General features: G+C 40.9%; 2 protein-coding genes across 3 annotated transcripts in view; one reads left to right on the forward strand and one right to left on the reverse strand.

Moving 5' to 3' along the window:
- LOC132418498 (N-alpha-acetyltransferase 11-like) overlaps positions 1-16,446 on the reverse strand; it is a 581,283-nt gene that overhangs the window by 129,512 nt on the left and 435,325 nt on the right. The gene's annotated exons all lie outside the window — the stretch shown is intronic.
- ARHGEF6 (Rac/Cdc42 guanine nucleotide exchange factor 6) overlaps positions 1-16,446 on the forward strand; it is a 119,058-nt gene that overhangs the window by 44,318 nt on the left and 58,294 nt on the right. For both annotated transcript variants that reach the window (XM_060002341.2, XM_060002342.1), the window contains one exon: positions 11,906-11,976. In XM_060002341.2, the coding sequence (XP_059858324.1) occupies positions 11,906-11,976 (71 nt within the window). The remainder of the gene's footprint in view (positions 1-11,905; positions 11,977-16,446) is intronic.

Here is a 16,446-nt window from a genome sequence, read left to right on the forward strand (position 1 = left end):
CTTAAACATTTGGTAGAACTCTCCACTGAAACCATATGGGCCTGGAGATTTCTTTTTTCCACAGTTTTAAATTTATAACTTCAATTTCCAGAATAATTATAAGGCTATTCAAATGGTGTATTTAATATTGGGTGAACTGTGGTAGTTTTGGTTTTCTGAGGAATTGCTCCATTTCATACCTAATTATCAAATTTATGTGTTTTAAGTTGTTCATGGTATTTCTTTATTATCTTTTGGGCATCTCCAGAGTCTGTAATGATATCCCCTACTTCATTCCTCCTATTGGTAATTTGTGTGTTCTCTCTTTTTTCCTCTGTCAGTCTTGCTAGAGGTTTGACAATTTTATTTTATTAAAAATTTTTTTCGCTGTAATATTTTTTTTATTGAAGTGTAGTTGATTTACAATATTGTGTTAGTTTCAGGTGTACAGCAAAGTGATTTGGTTATATGTATATATATCTATATTCTTTTTTTCGATTCTTTTCTGTTATAGGTTATTACAATATATTGAATATAGTTCCCTGTACTATACAGTAAATCCTTTTTTAAATATATATTTTATTCATTTATTTATTTATGGCTGTGTTGGGTCTTTGTTGCTGTGTGCGGGCTTTCTCTAGTTGCGGCGAGCGGGGGCCACTCTTCCTTGCGGTGTGCGGGCTTCTCGTTGCAGTGGCTTCTCTTGTTGCAGAGCACGGGCTCTAGGCGCAGTCTTCAGTAGTTGCAGCACGCAGGCTCAGTAGTTGTGGCGCACTGGCTTAGTTGCTCTGTGGCATGTGGGATCTTCTCGGACCAGGGCTCAAACCCTTTTCCCCTGCATTGGCAGGCGAATTCTTAACCACTGCGCCACCAGGGAAGTCCTACAGTAAATCCTTGTTAACAATTTTATTGATCTTATCAAAGCACCAGCTCTTTTTGCATCTTGTTCAGCCACCCAGGAATCTCTATGGCAGCCACTGTTTTCTTTCAATTCATGTTTCTCTGTTCTACTTCACATAGTTAACATTTTTTTTCAGTTACAGTGACCAGTTTCTGTGGCCCTTCCTTTCCTCTTCTGTCTTGGCAGGCTCTCCATTACTGTTTACCCTTCCTTTTGGCCTTGCTTTCAAAAGGTGGTCACATCTTGCTGGTTTCTCTAGAACGTTTCATTTTTATCAAGACTGGTTTACATCATAATTGCACAAAACAACCGAATTCTGAGTAGCATTAAGGGTACATTGTAGAAAACTTGCCTAATAAAAACCAGAAAGAATTTGGTAACTGTCGATTTTGAATATGCCTACGAGTGCAAAACCATGGTGTGCTGGGGGGAACACCATGCTGGGCAGTACAATACTTGGGTTCAATTCCTGACTCTGTCATTTGCAATCTCAAGTAATAGGCTGGGTGGCTCTGCATTGCTCAAATTTACCCAGTAAAGCCTTGTGAAGCCACCATGTGGATCCAGGCAGACCTTGAAGTTGCATGAAGCTTTCCAAACCTGGTTATGCCCCAGTTTTGGGGCATTGAGGAGTGCCAGATTTGGCCCTCATTGTTGCCTTTTTGTTTTATTTACACTTTACCCAGCCCGGCCCAGCTGGACAGTTCACTGTCACAGGAACAGTACTGCCTTGAGCATTGCCATTTCTACAGCTGTGCTTCTGGCATCTTCCCTGCCTAGGAAACTCTCTACTCTCTTCTCTGCCTATTTGAATTCTAGCCCCCCTCCAGGGACAGATCAAGTACCCCCTGCCCAGCAAGGTCTTCTCTGACCATCCCAGATCAAATTGATAATCCCTCTGAACTCCGGGGGGAACTACTGCTCATGCCATTGACCGGGCCCTTCAGTAGCTTCATCTCTGGACGTCCTGTTGGTTAGGAGCACAGGCTTTTGTCAAGACACACCAGGGCTTCAGTCTTGGCTCTGCCATTTCCCAAATTCATGCCCTTAAGCAGCTGACGTCACTTTCCTGCACCCTAGTGACCTCCTCTACAAAACGAGATCATCTCTGCCTTACAGGGTAGTTGTAAAGATCAAATAAAATGTCTTAAAAGCAGTTAAGTGCCAAATAAACATAAGGGATATTTAAAATATAATAAAAATTAGAAATTAAGGTTAAATGGGAAAATGTTCATGAAATAATGTTGTCATAGGAGGATTACAAAGCTGTAGGTGAAGTAAGAAAGATCTATGTGTGTTTGTGTGTGTGTGTTCACAAACACATGTATAAAAAGAATGGGAACACTAATATGTATAAAATAGGTAACTAACGAGAACCTGCTGTATAGCACGGGGAACTCTACTTCACTTCGCTGTACAGTAGAAACTAACACAACATTGTAAAACAACTATACCCCAATAAAAAAAAATCTATTTTAATAGCAAAAAAAAAAAGAATGGGAAGACGTACTTCAAAATGTTACTCTGGATGATGGTTAGCTCTGGGTGATGGGTTAATTGTTGGTTTTTCTTTTCTATAGTTTGCATTTTTTAGGGTAGGAATGTAATAGATATAAAACTAGAAAATATTGTTTTTAAAAAGAAAAAAAATCAAGTCCTGATGATAATATTTGGTTATTTATACTCCACCATACATCAGAAAGAGTTGGTTTAAAATTAATTAATTTTATTTATTTATTTGGCTGCATTCGTTCTTCGTTGCTGTGTGTGGGCTCTCTCTAGTTGCAGTGAGCGGGGGCTTCTCTTTGTTGTGGAGCATGGCTTCTCATTGCAGTGGCTTCTCTTGTTGCAGAGCACAGGCTCTATGCACATGGACTTCAGTAGTTGTGGCACACGGGCTTGGTAGTTGTGGCTTGCGACCTCTAGAGTGCAGGCTCAGGAGTTGTGGCGCACGGGCTTAGTTGCTCTGCAGCATGTGGGATCTTCCCGGACCACGGCTCGAACCCATGTCCCCTGCATTGGCAGGTGGATTCTTAACCACTGCGCCACCAGGGAAGTCCCCAGAAAGAGTTTAAAGCAGCATACAATATAGCAAGATAAAAATGGAACATAAAACAAAATGAAGCAAAGGAGAAAATGAGGGTAGGGAAGACAGTCTGTAGTGACACTGTTAAGCATTTATGATCGCTGTCTTGTATTTTTATTAAGTGGTTTCTTTTTTTTAAATAGATTTTATTTATTTATTTATTTTTGGCTGTGTTGGGTTTTCGTTGCTGCATGCGGGCTTTCTCTAGTTGCAGCTCGTGGGGGCTACATTTCTTTTTTCTTTTTTTTTTACATCTTTATTGGAATATAATTGCTTTACAATGGTGTGTTAGTTTCTGCTTTATAACAAAGTGAATCAGTTATACATATACATATGTTCCCATATCTCTTCCCTCTTGCATCTCCCTCCCTCCCACCCTCCCTATCCCACCCCTCCAGGCGGTCACAAAGCACCGAGCTGATCTCCCTGTGCTATGCAGCTGCTACCCACTAGCTATCTACCTTACGTTTCGTAGTGTATATATGTCCATGCCACTCTCTCATTTTGTCACAGCTTACCCTTCCCCCTCCCCATATCCTCAAGTCCATTCTCTAGTAGGTCTGTGTCTTTATTGCTGTCTTACCCCTAGGTTCTTCATGACATATTTTTTCTTAAACTCCATATATATGTGTTAGCATATGGTATTTGTCTTTCTATTTCTGACTTACTTCACTCTGCAGGACAGACTCTAGGTCTATCCACCTCATTAGAAATAGCTCAATTTCTTTTCTTTTTATGGCTGAGTAATATTCCATTGTATATATGTGCCACATCTTCTTTATCCATTCATCCGATGATGGACACTTAGGTTGTTTGCATCTCCGGGCTATTGTAACTAGAGCTGCAATGAACATTTTGGTACATGACTCTTTTTGAATTACGGTTTTCTCAGGGTATATGCCCAGTAGTGGGATTGCTGGGTCATATGGTAGTTCTATTTGTAGTTTTTTAAGGAACCTCCATACTGTTCTCCATAGTGGCTGTATCAATTTACATTCCCACCAACAGTGCAAGAGGGTTCCCTTTTCTCCACACCCTCTCCAGCATTTATTATTTCTAGATTTTTTGATGATGGCCATTCTGACTGGTGTGAGATGATATCTCATTGTAGTTTTGATTTGCATTTCTCTAATGATTAATGAAGTTGAGCATTCTTTCATGTGTTTGTTGGCAGTCTGTATATCTTCTTTGGAGAAATGTCTATTTAGGTCTTCTGCCCATTTTTGGATTGGGTTGTTTGTTTTTTTGTTTTTGAGCTGCATGAGCTGCTTATAAATTTTGGAGATTAATCCTTTGTCAGTTGCTTCATTTGCAAATATTTTCTCCCATTCTGAGGGTTGACTTTTGGTCTTGTTTATGGTTTCCTTTGCTGGGCAAAAGCTTTGAAGTTTCATTAGGTCCCATTTGTTTATTTTTGTTTTTATTTCCATTTCTCTAGGAGGTGGGTCAAAAAGGATCTTGCTGTGATTCATGTCATAGAGTGTCCTGCCTATGTTTTCCTCTAAGAGTTTGATAGTTTCTGGCCTTACATTTAGGTCTTTAATCCATTTTGAGCTTATTTTTGTGTATGGTGTTAGGAAGTGATCTAATCTCATACTTTTACATGTACCTGTCCAGTTTTCCCAGCACCATTTATTGAAGAGGCTGTCTTTTCTCCACTGTACATTCCTGCCTCCTTTATCAAAGATAAGGTGACCATATGTGCATGGGTTTATCTCAGGGCTTTCTATCCTGTTCCATTGATCTATCTTTCTGTTTTTGTGCCAGTATCATACTGTCTTGATTACTGTAGCTTTGTAGTATAGTCTGAAGTCAGGGAGCCTGATTCCTCCAGCTCCGTTTTTCGTTCTCAAGATTGCTTTGGCTGTTCGGGGTCTTTTGTGTTTCCATACAAATTGTGAAATTTTTTTGTTCTAGTTCTGTGAAAAATACCAGTGGTAGTTTGATAGGGATTGCATTGAATCTGTAGATTGCTTTGGGTAGTAGAGTCATTTTCACAATGTTGATTCTTCCAATCCAAGAACATGGTATATCTCTCCATCTATTTGTATCATCTTAATTTCTTTCATCAGCGTCTTATAATTTTCTGCATACAGGTCTTTTGTCTCCTTAGGTAGGTTTATTCCTAGATATTCTTTTTGTTGCAATGGTAAATGGGAGTGTTTTCTTGATTTCACTTTCAGATTTTTCATCACTAGTGTATAGGAATGCCAGAGATTTCTGTGCATTAATTTTGTATCCTGCTACTTTACCAAATTCATTGATTAGCTCTAGTGGTTTTCTGGTAGCATCTTTAGGATTCTCTGTGTATAGTATCATGTCATCTGCAAACAGTGACAGCTTTACTTATTCTTTTCCGATTTGGATTCCTTTTATTTCCTTTTCTTCTCTGATTGCTGTGGCTAAAACTTCCAAAACTATGTTGAATAATAGTGGTGAGAGTGGGCAACCTTGTGTTCTTCCTGATCTTAGTGGAAATGCTTTCAGTTTTTCACCATTGAGGACGATGTTGGCTGTGGGTTTGTCATATATGGCCTTTATTATGTTGAGGTAAGTTCCCTCTATGCCTACTTTCTGCAGGTTTTTATCATAAATGGGTGTTGAATTTTGTCAAAAGCTTTCTCTGCATCTATTGAGATGATCATATGTTTTTTCTCCTTCAATTTGTTAATATGGTTTATCACATTGATTGTTTTGCGTATATTGAAGAATCCTTGCATTCCTGGAATAAAGCCCACTTGATCATGGTGTATGATCCTTTTAATGTGCTGTTGGATTCTGCTTGCTAATATTTTGTTGAGGATTTTTGCTTCTATGTTCATCAGTGATATTGGCCTGTAGTTTTCTTTCTTTGTGACATCCTTGTCTGGTTTTGGTATCAAGGTGATGGTGGCCTCGTAGAATGAGTTTGGGAGTGTTCCTCCCTCTGCTATATTTTGAAGAGTTTGAGAAGGATAGGTGTTAGCTCTTCTCTAAATGTTTGATAGAATTCGCCTGTGAAGCCATCTGGTTCTGGGCTTTTGTTTGTTGGAAGAGTTTTAATCACAGTTTCAATTTCAGTGCTTGTGATTGGTCTGTTCATATTTTCTATTTCTTCCTGATTCAGTCTTGGCACGTTGTATATTTCTAATCATTTGTCCATTTCTTCCAGCTTGTCCATTTTATTGGCATAGAGTTGCTTGTAGTAATCTCTCATGATCTTTTGTATTTCTGCAGTGTCCGTTGTTACTTCTTTTTCATTTCTAATTCTATTGATTGGAGTCTTCTACCTTTTTTTCTTGATGAGTCTGGCTAATGGTTTATCAATTTTGTTTATCTTCTCAAAGAACCAGCTTTTAGTTTTATTGATCTTTGCTATCATTTCCTTCAGTTCTTTTTCATTTATTTCTGATCTGATTTTTATGATTTCTTTCCTTCTGCTAACTTTGGGGTTTTTTTGTTCTTCTTCCTCTAATTGCTTTAGATGCAAGGTTAGGTTGTTTATTCGAGATGTTTCCTGTTTCTTAAGGTAGGATTGTATTGCTATAAACTTCCCTCTTAGAACTGCTTTTGCTGCATCCCATAGATTTTGGGTCGTCTTGTCTCCATTGTCATTTGTTTCTAGGTATTTTTTTATTTCCTCTTTGATTTCTTCAGTGATCACTTCGTTATGAAGTAGTGTATTGTTCAGCCTCCATGTGTTTGTATTTTTTACAGATCTTTTCCTGTAATTGATATCTAGTCTCATAGCGTTGTGGTCGGAAAAGATACTTGAAACAATTTCAATTTTCTTAAATTTACCAAGGCTTGATTTGTGACCCACGATATGCTCTATCCTGGAGAATGTTCCATGAGCACTAGAGAAAAATGTGTATTCTGTTGTTTTTGGATGGAATGTCCTATAAATATCAATTAAGTCCATCTTGTTTAATGTATCATTTAAAGCCTGGGTTTCCTTATTTATTTTCATTTTGGATGATCTGTCCATTGGTGAAAGTGGGGTGTTGAAGTCCCCTACTATGAATGTGTTACTGTCGATTTCCCCTTTTATGGCTGTTAGTATTTGCCTTATGTATTGAGGTGCTCCTATGTTGGGTGCATAAATATTTACTATATCTTCTTCTTGGATCGATCCCTTGATCATTATGTAGTGTCCTTCTTTGTCTCTTCAAATAGTCTTTATTTTAAAGTCTATTTTGTCTGATATGAGAATTGCTACTCCATCTTTCTTTTGGTTTCCGTTTGCATGAAATATCTTTTTCCATCCCCTTACTTTCAGTCTGTATGTGTCTCTAGGTCTGAAGTGGGTCTCTTGTAGACAGCAAATATATGGGTCTTGTTTTTGTATCCATTCAGCCAATCTGTGCATTTTGGTGGGAGCAATTAGTCCATTTACATTTAAGGTAATTATCGATATGTAAGTTCCTATTCTCATTTTCTTAATTGTTTTGGGTTCGTTATTGTAGGTCTTTTCCTTCTCTTGTGCTGCTTGCCCAGAGAAGTTCCTTTAGCAGTTGTTGTAAAGCTGGTTTGGTGGTGCTGAACTCTCTCAGCTTTTGCTTGTCTGTAAAGGTTTTAATTTCTCCATCAAATCTGAATGAGATCCTTGCTGGGTAGAGTAATCTTGGTTGTAGGTTTTTCTCCTTCATCACTTTAAATATGTCCTGCCACTCCCTTCTGGCTTGCAGAGTTTCTGCTGAAAGCTCAGCTGTTAAGCTTATGGGGATTCCCTTGTGTGTTATTTGTTGTTTTTCCGTTGCTGCTTTTAATATGTTTTCTTTGTATTTAATTTTTGACAGTTTGATTAATATGTGTCTTGGCATATTTCTCCTTGGGTTTATGCTGTATGGGACTCTCTGTGCTTCCTGGACTTGATTAACTATTTCCTTTCCCATATTAGGGAAGTTTTCAACTATAATCTCTTCAAATATCTTCTCAGTCCCTTTCTTTTACTCTTCTTCTTCTGGAACCCCTATAATTCGAATGTTGGTGCGTTTAATGTTGTCCCAGAGGTCTCTGAGACTGTCTTCAGTTCTTTTCATTCTTTTTTCTTTATTCTGCTCTGCAGTAGTTATTTCCACTATTTTATCTTCCAGGTCACTTATCCATTCTTCTGCCTCAGTTATTCTGCTATTGATCCCTTCTAGAGTATTTTTTATTTCATTTATTGTGTTGTTCATCGTTGTTTGTTTCATCTTTAGTTCTTCTAGGTCCTTGTTAAATGTTTCTTTTATTTCCTCCATTCTATTTCCAAGATTTGGATCATCTTTACTATCATTATTCTGAATTCTTTTTCATGTAGACTGTCTATTTCCTCTTCATTTGTTAGGTCTGGTGGGTTTTTATCTTGCTCCTTCATCTGCTGTGTGTTTTTCTGTCTTCTTATTTTGCTTATCTTACTGTGTTTGGGGTCTCCTTTTTGCAGGCTGCAGGCTTGCAGTTTCTGTTGTTTTTGGTGTCTCTCCCCAGTGGCTAAGGTTGGTTCAGTGGGTTGTGTAGGCTTCCTGGTGGAGGGGACTAGTGCCTGTGTTCTGGTGCATGAGGCTGGATCTTGTCTTTCTGGTGCACAGGTCCACGTCTGGTGGTGTGTTTTGGGGTGTCTGTGGACTTATTATGATTTTAGGCAGCCTCTCTGCTAATGGGTGCAGTTGTGTTCCTGTCTTGCTAGTTGTTTGGCAAAGGGTGTCCAGCACTGTAGCTTGCTGGTCGTTGAGTGAAGCTGGGTGCTGGTGTTGAGATGGAGATCTCTGGGAGATTTTCGCTGTTTGATATTATGTGGAGCTGGGAGGTCTCTTGTGGACCAGTGTCCTGAAGTTGGCTCTCCCACCTCAGAGGCACAGCACTGACTTCTGGTTGCAGCACCAAGAGCCTTTCATCCACACGGCTCAGAATAAAAGGGAGAAAAAGTAGAAAGAAAGAATTAGTAGAAGTAGAAAGAAAGAAAGAACGAAAGAAAGAAAGAAAGAAAGGAGGGAGGGAGGGAGGAAGGAAGGAAGGAGGGAAGGAAGGAAAAAAGAAAGAAAGAAGATAAAGTAAAATAAAATAAAGTAAGATAAAATATAATAAAGTTATTAAAATAAAAACATAATTATTAAGAAATAAGAACTAAAACAAAGAAACAAAAAAAAAACGGACGGATAGAACGCTAGGACAAATGGTGGAAACAAAGCTATACAGCATAAATCTTGCTCTCAAAGCCCACCTCCTCAATTTGGGATGATTCGTTTTGTATTGATGTTTCCACAGACATCAAGTTGATTGTGGAGCTTTAATCCGCTGCTTCTGCGGCTGCTGGGAGAGATTTCCCTTTCTTTTCCTTGTTCCCACACCTTCCGGGGCTCAGCTTTGGATTTGGCCCTGCCTGTGCGTGTAGGTCGCTGGAGGGCGTCTGTTCTTCGCTCTGACAGAACGGGGTTAAAGGAGCCGCTGATTCGGGGGCTCTGACTCACTCAGGCCGGGGGGAGGGAGGGGCACGGAGCGCGGGGCGGGCCTGCGGCGGCAGAGGCCAGCGTGACGTTGCACCGGCCTGAGGCGCGCCGTGCGTTCTCCCGGGTAAGTTGTCCCTGGATCCCGGGACCCTGGCAGTGGCGGGCTGCACAGGCTCCCCGGAAGGGGGTGTGGATAGTGTCCTGTGCTTGCACACAGGCTTCTTGGTGGCGGCGGCAGCAGCCTTAGCGTCTCATGCCCGTCTCTGGGGTCCGCGCTTTTAGCCGCGGCTCGCGATCGTCTCTGGAGCTCCTTTAAGCAGCGCTCTTAATCCCCTCTCCTCGCGCACCAGGGAACAAAGAGGCAAGAAAAAGTCTCTTGCCTCTTCGGCAGCTCCAGACTTTTCCCCGGTCTCCCTCCCGGCTAGCCGTGGTGCACTAACCCCTGCAGGCTGTGTTCACGCCGCCAACCCCAGTCCTCTTCCTGCGCTCCGACCGAAGCCCGAGCCTCAGCTCCCAGCCCCGCCCGCCCCCGCGGGGGAGCAGACAAGCCTCTCGGGCTGGTGAGTGCTGGTCAGCACCGATCCTCTGTGCGGGAATCTCTCCGCTTTGCCCTCCGCACCCCTGTTGCTGTGCTCTCCTCCGTGGTTCCGAAGCTTACCCCCTCCGCCACCCGCAGTCTCCGCCCGCGAAAGGCCTTCCCAGTGTGTGGAAACTTTTCCTCCTTCACAGCTCCCTCCCATTGGTGCAGGTCCCGTCCCTATTCTTTTGTCTCTGTTTATTCTTTTTTCTTTTGTCTACCCAGGTATGTGGGGGGCTTCTTGCCTTTTGGGAGGTCTGAGGTCTTCTGCCAGCGTTCAGTAGGTGTTCTGTAGGAGTTGTTCCACGCGTAGATGTATTTTTGGTGTATCTGTGGGGAGGAAAGTGATCTCCGCATCTTACTCTTCCGCCATCTTCCCGGAAGCCGGGCCTACTTTTCGTTGCAGTGCATGGGCTTCTTTTTGCGGTGGCTTCTCTTGTTGTGTAGCAGGGCCCTAGGCGCACGGGCTTCATTAGTTGTGGCACGTGGGCTCAGTAGTTGTGACTCACGAGCTCTAGAGCACAGGCTCAGTAGTTGTGGCGCACGGGCTTAGTTGCTCTGCGGCATGTGGGATTTTCCCAGACCAGGGCTCGAACCCATGTACCCTGCTTTGGCAGGAGGATTCTTAACCAGTGCGCCACCAGGGAAGCCGCTAAATTTATTTCATTTAGAGTGTAAATATATGCCACAGAGTACTGTGGTGTTTGAGAGGGGCTAGTATAGGATATTCTGAAAACTAGTCAGGTCTGTTTAGGATTTTCAGTTCTAATAAAATTGTGGGTTATTGTACTAGATATAGTATTTATTATATAAACTATATTTCTTTAAATACTGTATGACAGAAGTGTGTGTTTACGTACTCATAGAACTTATCAGAAACCACATATAGAGATGTGGCACTAAAATTATTTGAATTATGTAATAAAATCTTAGGGGGTGTTAAAGCAGCTTAGTGTTTGGCTGTGAAACCAAGAAGTCTTGTATAGAGGCAGGGACATGCTGCATATTCTCCCAAATCTTCTTTCTTCTCTAGGCCCTTGGTACCTGAGTAATACCACTTTGCAAAATTCAGAGAGGGTATTAGGTGTAGTGAGAACCTATAACCTAAATGGCTTCTTTTTTTTGAATTTTATTTTATTTATTTTTTATACAGCAGGTTCTTATTAGTTATCTATTTTATACATATTAGTGTATATATGGGTAAGATGAACTTTGTAAAAGAAAGGCATCTTTTTATAGCACAGCATAATGATATTAAAATGATACATAAAAGAAGAATTTTCTGCTAGTTTTCAGTGTATTCAAGATTCTGATTATTTTGGTTTTGGCACAATAGACAGCCCTAAGAAAGGATGGCTGCTATTATTCTTGTATAGTAAGTTGCAAGATACAAATATACATATTTGTTATACATATACAAGATACAAATATACATATTTGGTTAGCATTGGCTTTGCTTATCTGTTTTGAATAAGTTGAATGGAGAGGCAGACTGGAGTGAAGAAACAGCCCAAACTGGAACTGAAATTCTTGCCTTGACCCTGTCATTAAGAAAGTCTAGGGCTTCCCTGGTGACGCAGTGGTTGAGAGTCCGCCTGCCGATGCAGGGGACACGGGTTCGTGCCCCGGTCCGGGAAGATCCGACATGCCGCAGAGCAGCTGGGCCCGTGAGCCATGGCCGCGGAGCCTGCGCGTCTGGAGCCTGTGCTCCGCAACGGAAGAGGCCACAACAGTGAGAGGCCCGCGTACCGCAAAAAAAAAACAAAAAACAAAAAACAAACCTCTAGCTTGACCAGCTGTAGTTTAGTAAGATTATACTTTCACTTATTTGGGAATGTACATTTCCACTGAGCCTTCCACTTGACAATATTTATAGTATGTTAGTTGCCCTATGTTATAAACTGTTCATCTTACACCTGTATAATATTAACATAATTTAAATGTCTTTTTCACAGAGAGACCTCTCTCCCCCAAGGCTGTCAAAGGATTTGAAACTACTCCACTTACCAAGAATTATTATACTGTGGTGAGTGTTCAGATGATGAACAAAAATTTTCTTGACTCTCTACATGGAGAACCACTGATGTGTTGAGGCGACACCAGTGGAAGACTGGAGAAAGTTGCATTGCAAGGGTCTCCACTAATGACAGTGGAGCTCTTTTATTTGTAGGCTTGTTACAGATGTCTAGAAGTTTTACAACCACTGTACTGAGAAATTCAAGGGTAGCACAAAGGTTCAGAGCAAGGTCTACTAAACTGCAGCAAAAGAGAAATCAGCTAATATGTAGACATTATGGGGAAATTTAGCAGTTAGATCTAGCCTTACCAGATAGTTAGGAGGTGAATTCCCAAGTTCCTCTAATGCAATACGTTTTAAGTGATTGCATACTGTGATTTTATTTTAGAATCAAATCAACCAGTTACGATAGCCTCTGAAATATTATCAACCTTGTTCTTGAGGAGAGCCCAAAGGGAAGACTGCCCTTTGGCACAGAGGGAGGAATGAGATGGCTCTGGCTTGAGCACAGATATGTCAAAATATATTAGCTATAAATAGGGCATGTGCAATACTCAAAATAAGTTCCCATTTGAAAAAGAAATCGTATCCTTTTCCTTAATCTACTCTCTGCTTTCCTCCATGCCTCCTTTCCAGACTTGGCCCAGTCAGCAATGAAAGGTCAAGTCATCATGACCGCTAAGTCTCCCTGTCTAGTATCGCTGTCATCTTCCCCATCACAGCTGAAATACAGTTTCAATTTTCACCCAATGCTCTATGTGCATTTGTACTATGTGCTCCTTTCATGTGTCCATGGATAAACAGTTTTTATTTTTCAATTTTATTTTATTTTTGGCCGCACCACACGGCTTGTGGGATCTTAGTTCCCCGACCAGGGATCGAACCCGTGCCCCCTGCAGTAGAAGTGTGGAGTCCTAATCACTGGAGTGACAGGGAAGTCCCTAAACAGTTTTTAAATCTCTCTATACATTTGGTTTCAAAAAATGGAATTTCATTCTTCAGTGCATTTGCTCTGTAATGATGACATGAATAGTAGTTGGCATGAAGAATCAAGTAGGAGCTTCATAGGTAACCTGGACAATAATCATAGGGGATAATTTTGTCACTGTTCGTCCTCTTACATTTCCGAGGTTAAAACGTTACCCAACAGAGCTAGGCTCCCTTCTCTCTTCATCCCTGATCACTTTTTCTTTTTAAACTGGCAGTATTTTGATGCCTTTTTTTCCTACACCTATATAGCTATATATCATTACATAGTTGCAATCATACTATATACACAATTTGTGTCCTGAGTTGTCACTTAACATTATATCATTTTCAATTATTTATTTACCTTCTATTTCCTTTTTTTCTTCCAGTTTTATTGACATATAATTGACATGCAGCACTGTGTAAGTTTAAGGTGTACAGCATACTGATGTGACTTACATACATCATGAAATGATGACTCCAATCAGTCATTGAATATCCATCATCTCATAGAGTTACAAAATTTAAAAAATAAAAAAAAAATGTTTTCCTTGTGATGAGAACTCCTCAGGATTTACTCTCAACAACTGTCATGAAGAGCATACAACAGAGTCAATTGTATTTATCATGTTGTACATTACATCCCTGGTACTTATTTATCTTAAAACTGCAAGTTTGTACCTTTTGACCACCTTCACATAATTCCCCCCTGCCTCTGGTTCTGACCACTTTTAGCTTCCAGGCGACCCCCAAGGATTTAATTTTTAACAGAAAGGCACAGTCAAATGGTAGGTGAAAGTGTTACCGTAGCTGCTTCTCCCTGCGGACCTGGAGCACACCATCGCTCTGCTTTCAGTCTCTCTCTGCCTCTGCTGAGTCTACCAATTTAAAATGCTGGGATTATCCAAGGCAGACTAACCTCTGTGATTCTTATGGGCGTTATGTAAACCCCATATATACTATATACCAACTCTGGACGTACTGTAGTTTCTCTTTTATTTTTTAATTAATTTTATTTTTGGCTGTGTTGAGTCTTTTTGCTGCCCGCGGGCTTTCTGTAGTCATGGCGAGCGGGGGCTACTCTTTGTTGCGGTGCATGGGCTTCTCACTGTGGTGGCTTCTCTTGTTGTGGAGCACGGGCTCTAGGGTGTGCGGGCTTCAGTAGTTGCAGCATGCGGGCTCAGTAGTTGTGCCTTGTGGGCTCTAGAGTGCAGGCTCAGTAGTTGTGGCACATGGGCTTAGTTGCTCCGTGGCATGTGGGATCTTCCTGGACCAGGGCTCGAACCCATGTGCCCTGCATTGGCAGGCGGATTCTCAACCACTGTGCCACCAGGGAAGCCCCTGTACTGTAGTTTCTATCACCCATCTCCTGTTGGAGTTCATGTACATTATTTCTGGTTCCTCGCAATTATAAACAATTCTGCAGTGAACATCCTGTGTGTGTAACTTTGGCAAAGTATATAAAGATCTGTGAGGTGAAAAAAAAAAAGATCTGTGAGGTGGATTCCTAGAAGTTAAATTGTTGAGCCAAAATATATATATATGTATTTAAATTTTGATAGATTTTGTCTCAAACCAAACTTAATAAAACAGAAGGTCTTGGAGAGCCCATGATGGCCTGGGAAGGAACTGTAGAGCTGTGGTGTAAATATTGCTGAATTATTGAGACCAGTTAGACATGTTGTTGTAACTAGATATGCATGTGAAGGGATTTGGGTTGATTGTTGGTGTTTTTTTCTAATTCACATTTTTGAGTATTTAGGCAAATTTTTAGCAGCAACTAATTCAAAATATGTTCTGAGTGTTCTGATTGCCCTCCCAATCTGTGTTGAATACCTTAGACAAACCAAAATAATTCTAGCTCACCCACAGTATTTGGAGACCTGGAAAATCAAGTTCACCCACATGTAAGACGTCCGCATCTGATCTTTTTTTCTTTGGTAAAAATGTAACAAATTTTATTTCCCATCTGATCTTATATTAACTCTTATCCTCTCTAAGAGTCAGTAATTGTAGACATTTTCTGTTGCTAGTACTATAAGGGCAGTAGTGACTAATTTTTACTTCATTTTTTTTAAAACAGGAAGTATTTCTTTTCTGACTACATAACATTATGTAAACAATGATTTTAAAAAAGTCAGACAGTTCAGGAAAAGTATAAAGAAGAAAATAAATATCACCTGTAATCCCACCACTCAGAGATGATCACTATTAACATCTTGGTGAACCTCATGACAATCTTTCTTTGAGGTAGATGTCTATGTGTGTGTGTGCGTGTGTGCGTGTGTGCACACGTGTGCACATATATACATATATATTGCCTATGACGTGTGTGTGTGTGTGTGTGTGTATTTTAAACAGAAATTATGTATTCTTCATTATTTCTCCTTCATGGAGATTTTTCTATTCTCAGACCCTGACAATACTGTCGCTGACCAGACCTGTTCTTATGCTCTTGCATTCAGCGAGTCCTTGCTAGTCCAAATGCTTCCTTTATTTTGGTCATGTGTATTAGTCAGGGTTCTCCAGAGAGACAGAACCAACAGGATCCATATAAAGAGATTTACTGTAAGTAATTGGCTCCCGTGATTATGGAGGCTGAGAAGTCCCACGATCTGCCATGTGTAAGCTGAAGACCCAGGACAGATGGTGGTATAGTTCGGTACAAGTCCACAGGCCTGAGAACCAGGAGAGCTAATGGTGTAAATTCCAGTCCTTGGGTAGAGGACTGATGTCCCAGCTCAAGAAGTCAGGCAGAGTGAGCAAATTCTCCCTTCCTCCACCTTTTTGTTCTATATGGGCCCTCAACAGATTGGATGATGCCTACACATATTGGGGAGGGCAATCTGCTTTACTCAGGCTACTGATTCAAAGGCTCATCTCATCTGGAAACACCCTGACAGACATGCCCAGAAATATTATTTAATCTGGGCACCTCGTGACCCAGACAAGTTGACACATAAAATTAACTGTCGTATCCTGTAAACTTGGGCAGGATAGAGACCTCTTGGAATTTGCAAGTCTGCAGACGTTCTCTCCCCTTTTTCAGGTTTCCAAGGGATTGTCTGCTGATTTCAGCCCCATTTAGGCCTCGATATGCTTCTGGTGGCACATCAGTTTTGAAATGTTTAGAAGTTCTCCGGTGTCATCACGAGTGGCATGGGGTACCCAACTCAGACCTGCATCTGCCATGAGGCTTTTTTTTTTTTAAAGCTCAAAAAACCTTGGATTAAAAGGAAGTCATCAATGAAATACAAAATATTTAGCACTGAATGATGATGTAAACAGTACATGTCAAAAAGTAGTTTCCTTCCTTCCTGCCTTCTTCAGAGGGGCATGTTTAATGCATCTAACTGAGGCTTGGCCTCTCCTGGCCCGTTGTTTTGAATGAGAGTTTAGCTCATCCTTTAGGGACATGGCAGCCTAGAGGCTTTTGCTGCTCCTGACCTTGCTTCCTTCATTGTCCTCAGAATTCACTGCCATTTGTTAAACTTCTCTTACTACTGAGGA

This window comes from Delphinus delphis, chromosome X (assembly GCF_949987515.2).
Source record: "Delphinus delphis chromosome X, mDelDel1.2, whole genome shotgun sequence".
NCBI classification, from domain to species: Eukaryota; Metazoa; Chordata; class Mammalia; order Artiodactyla; family Delphinidae; genus Delphinus; species Delphinus delphis.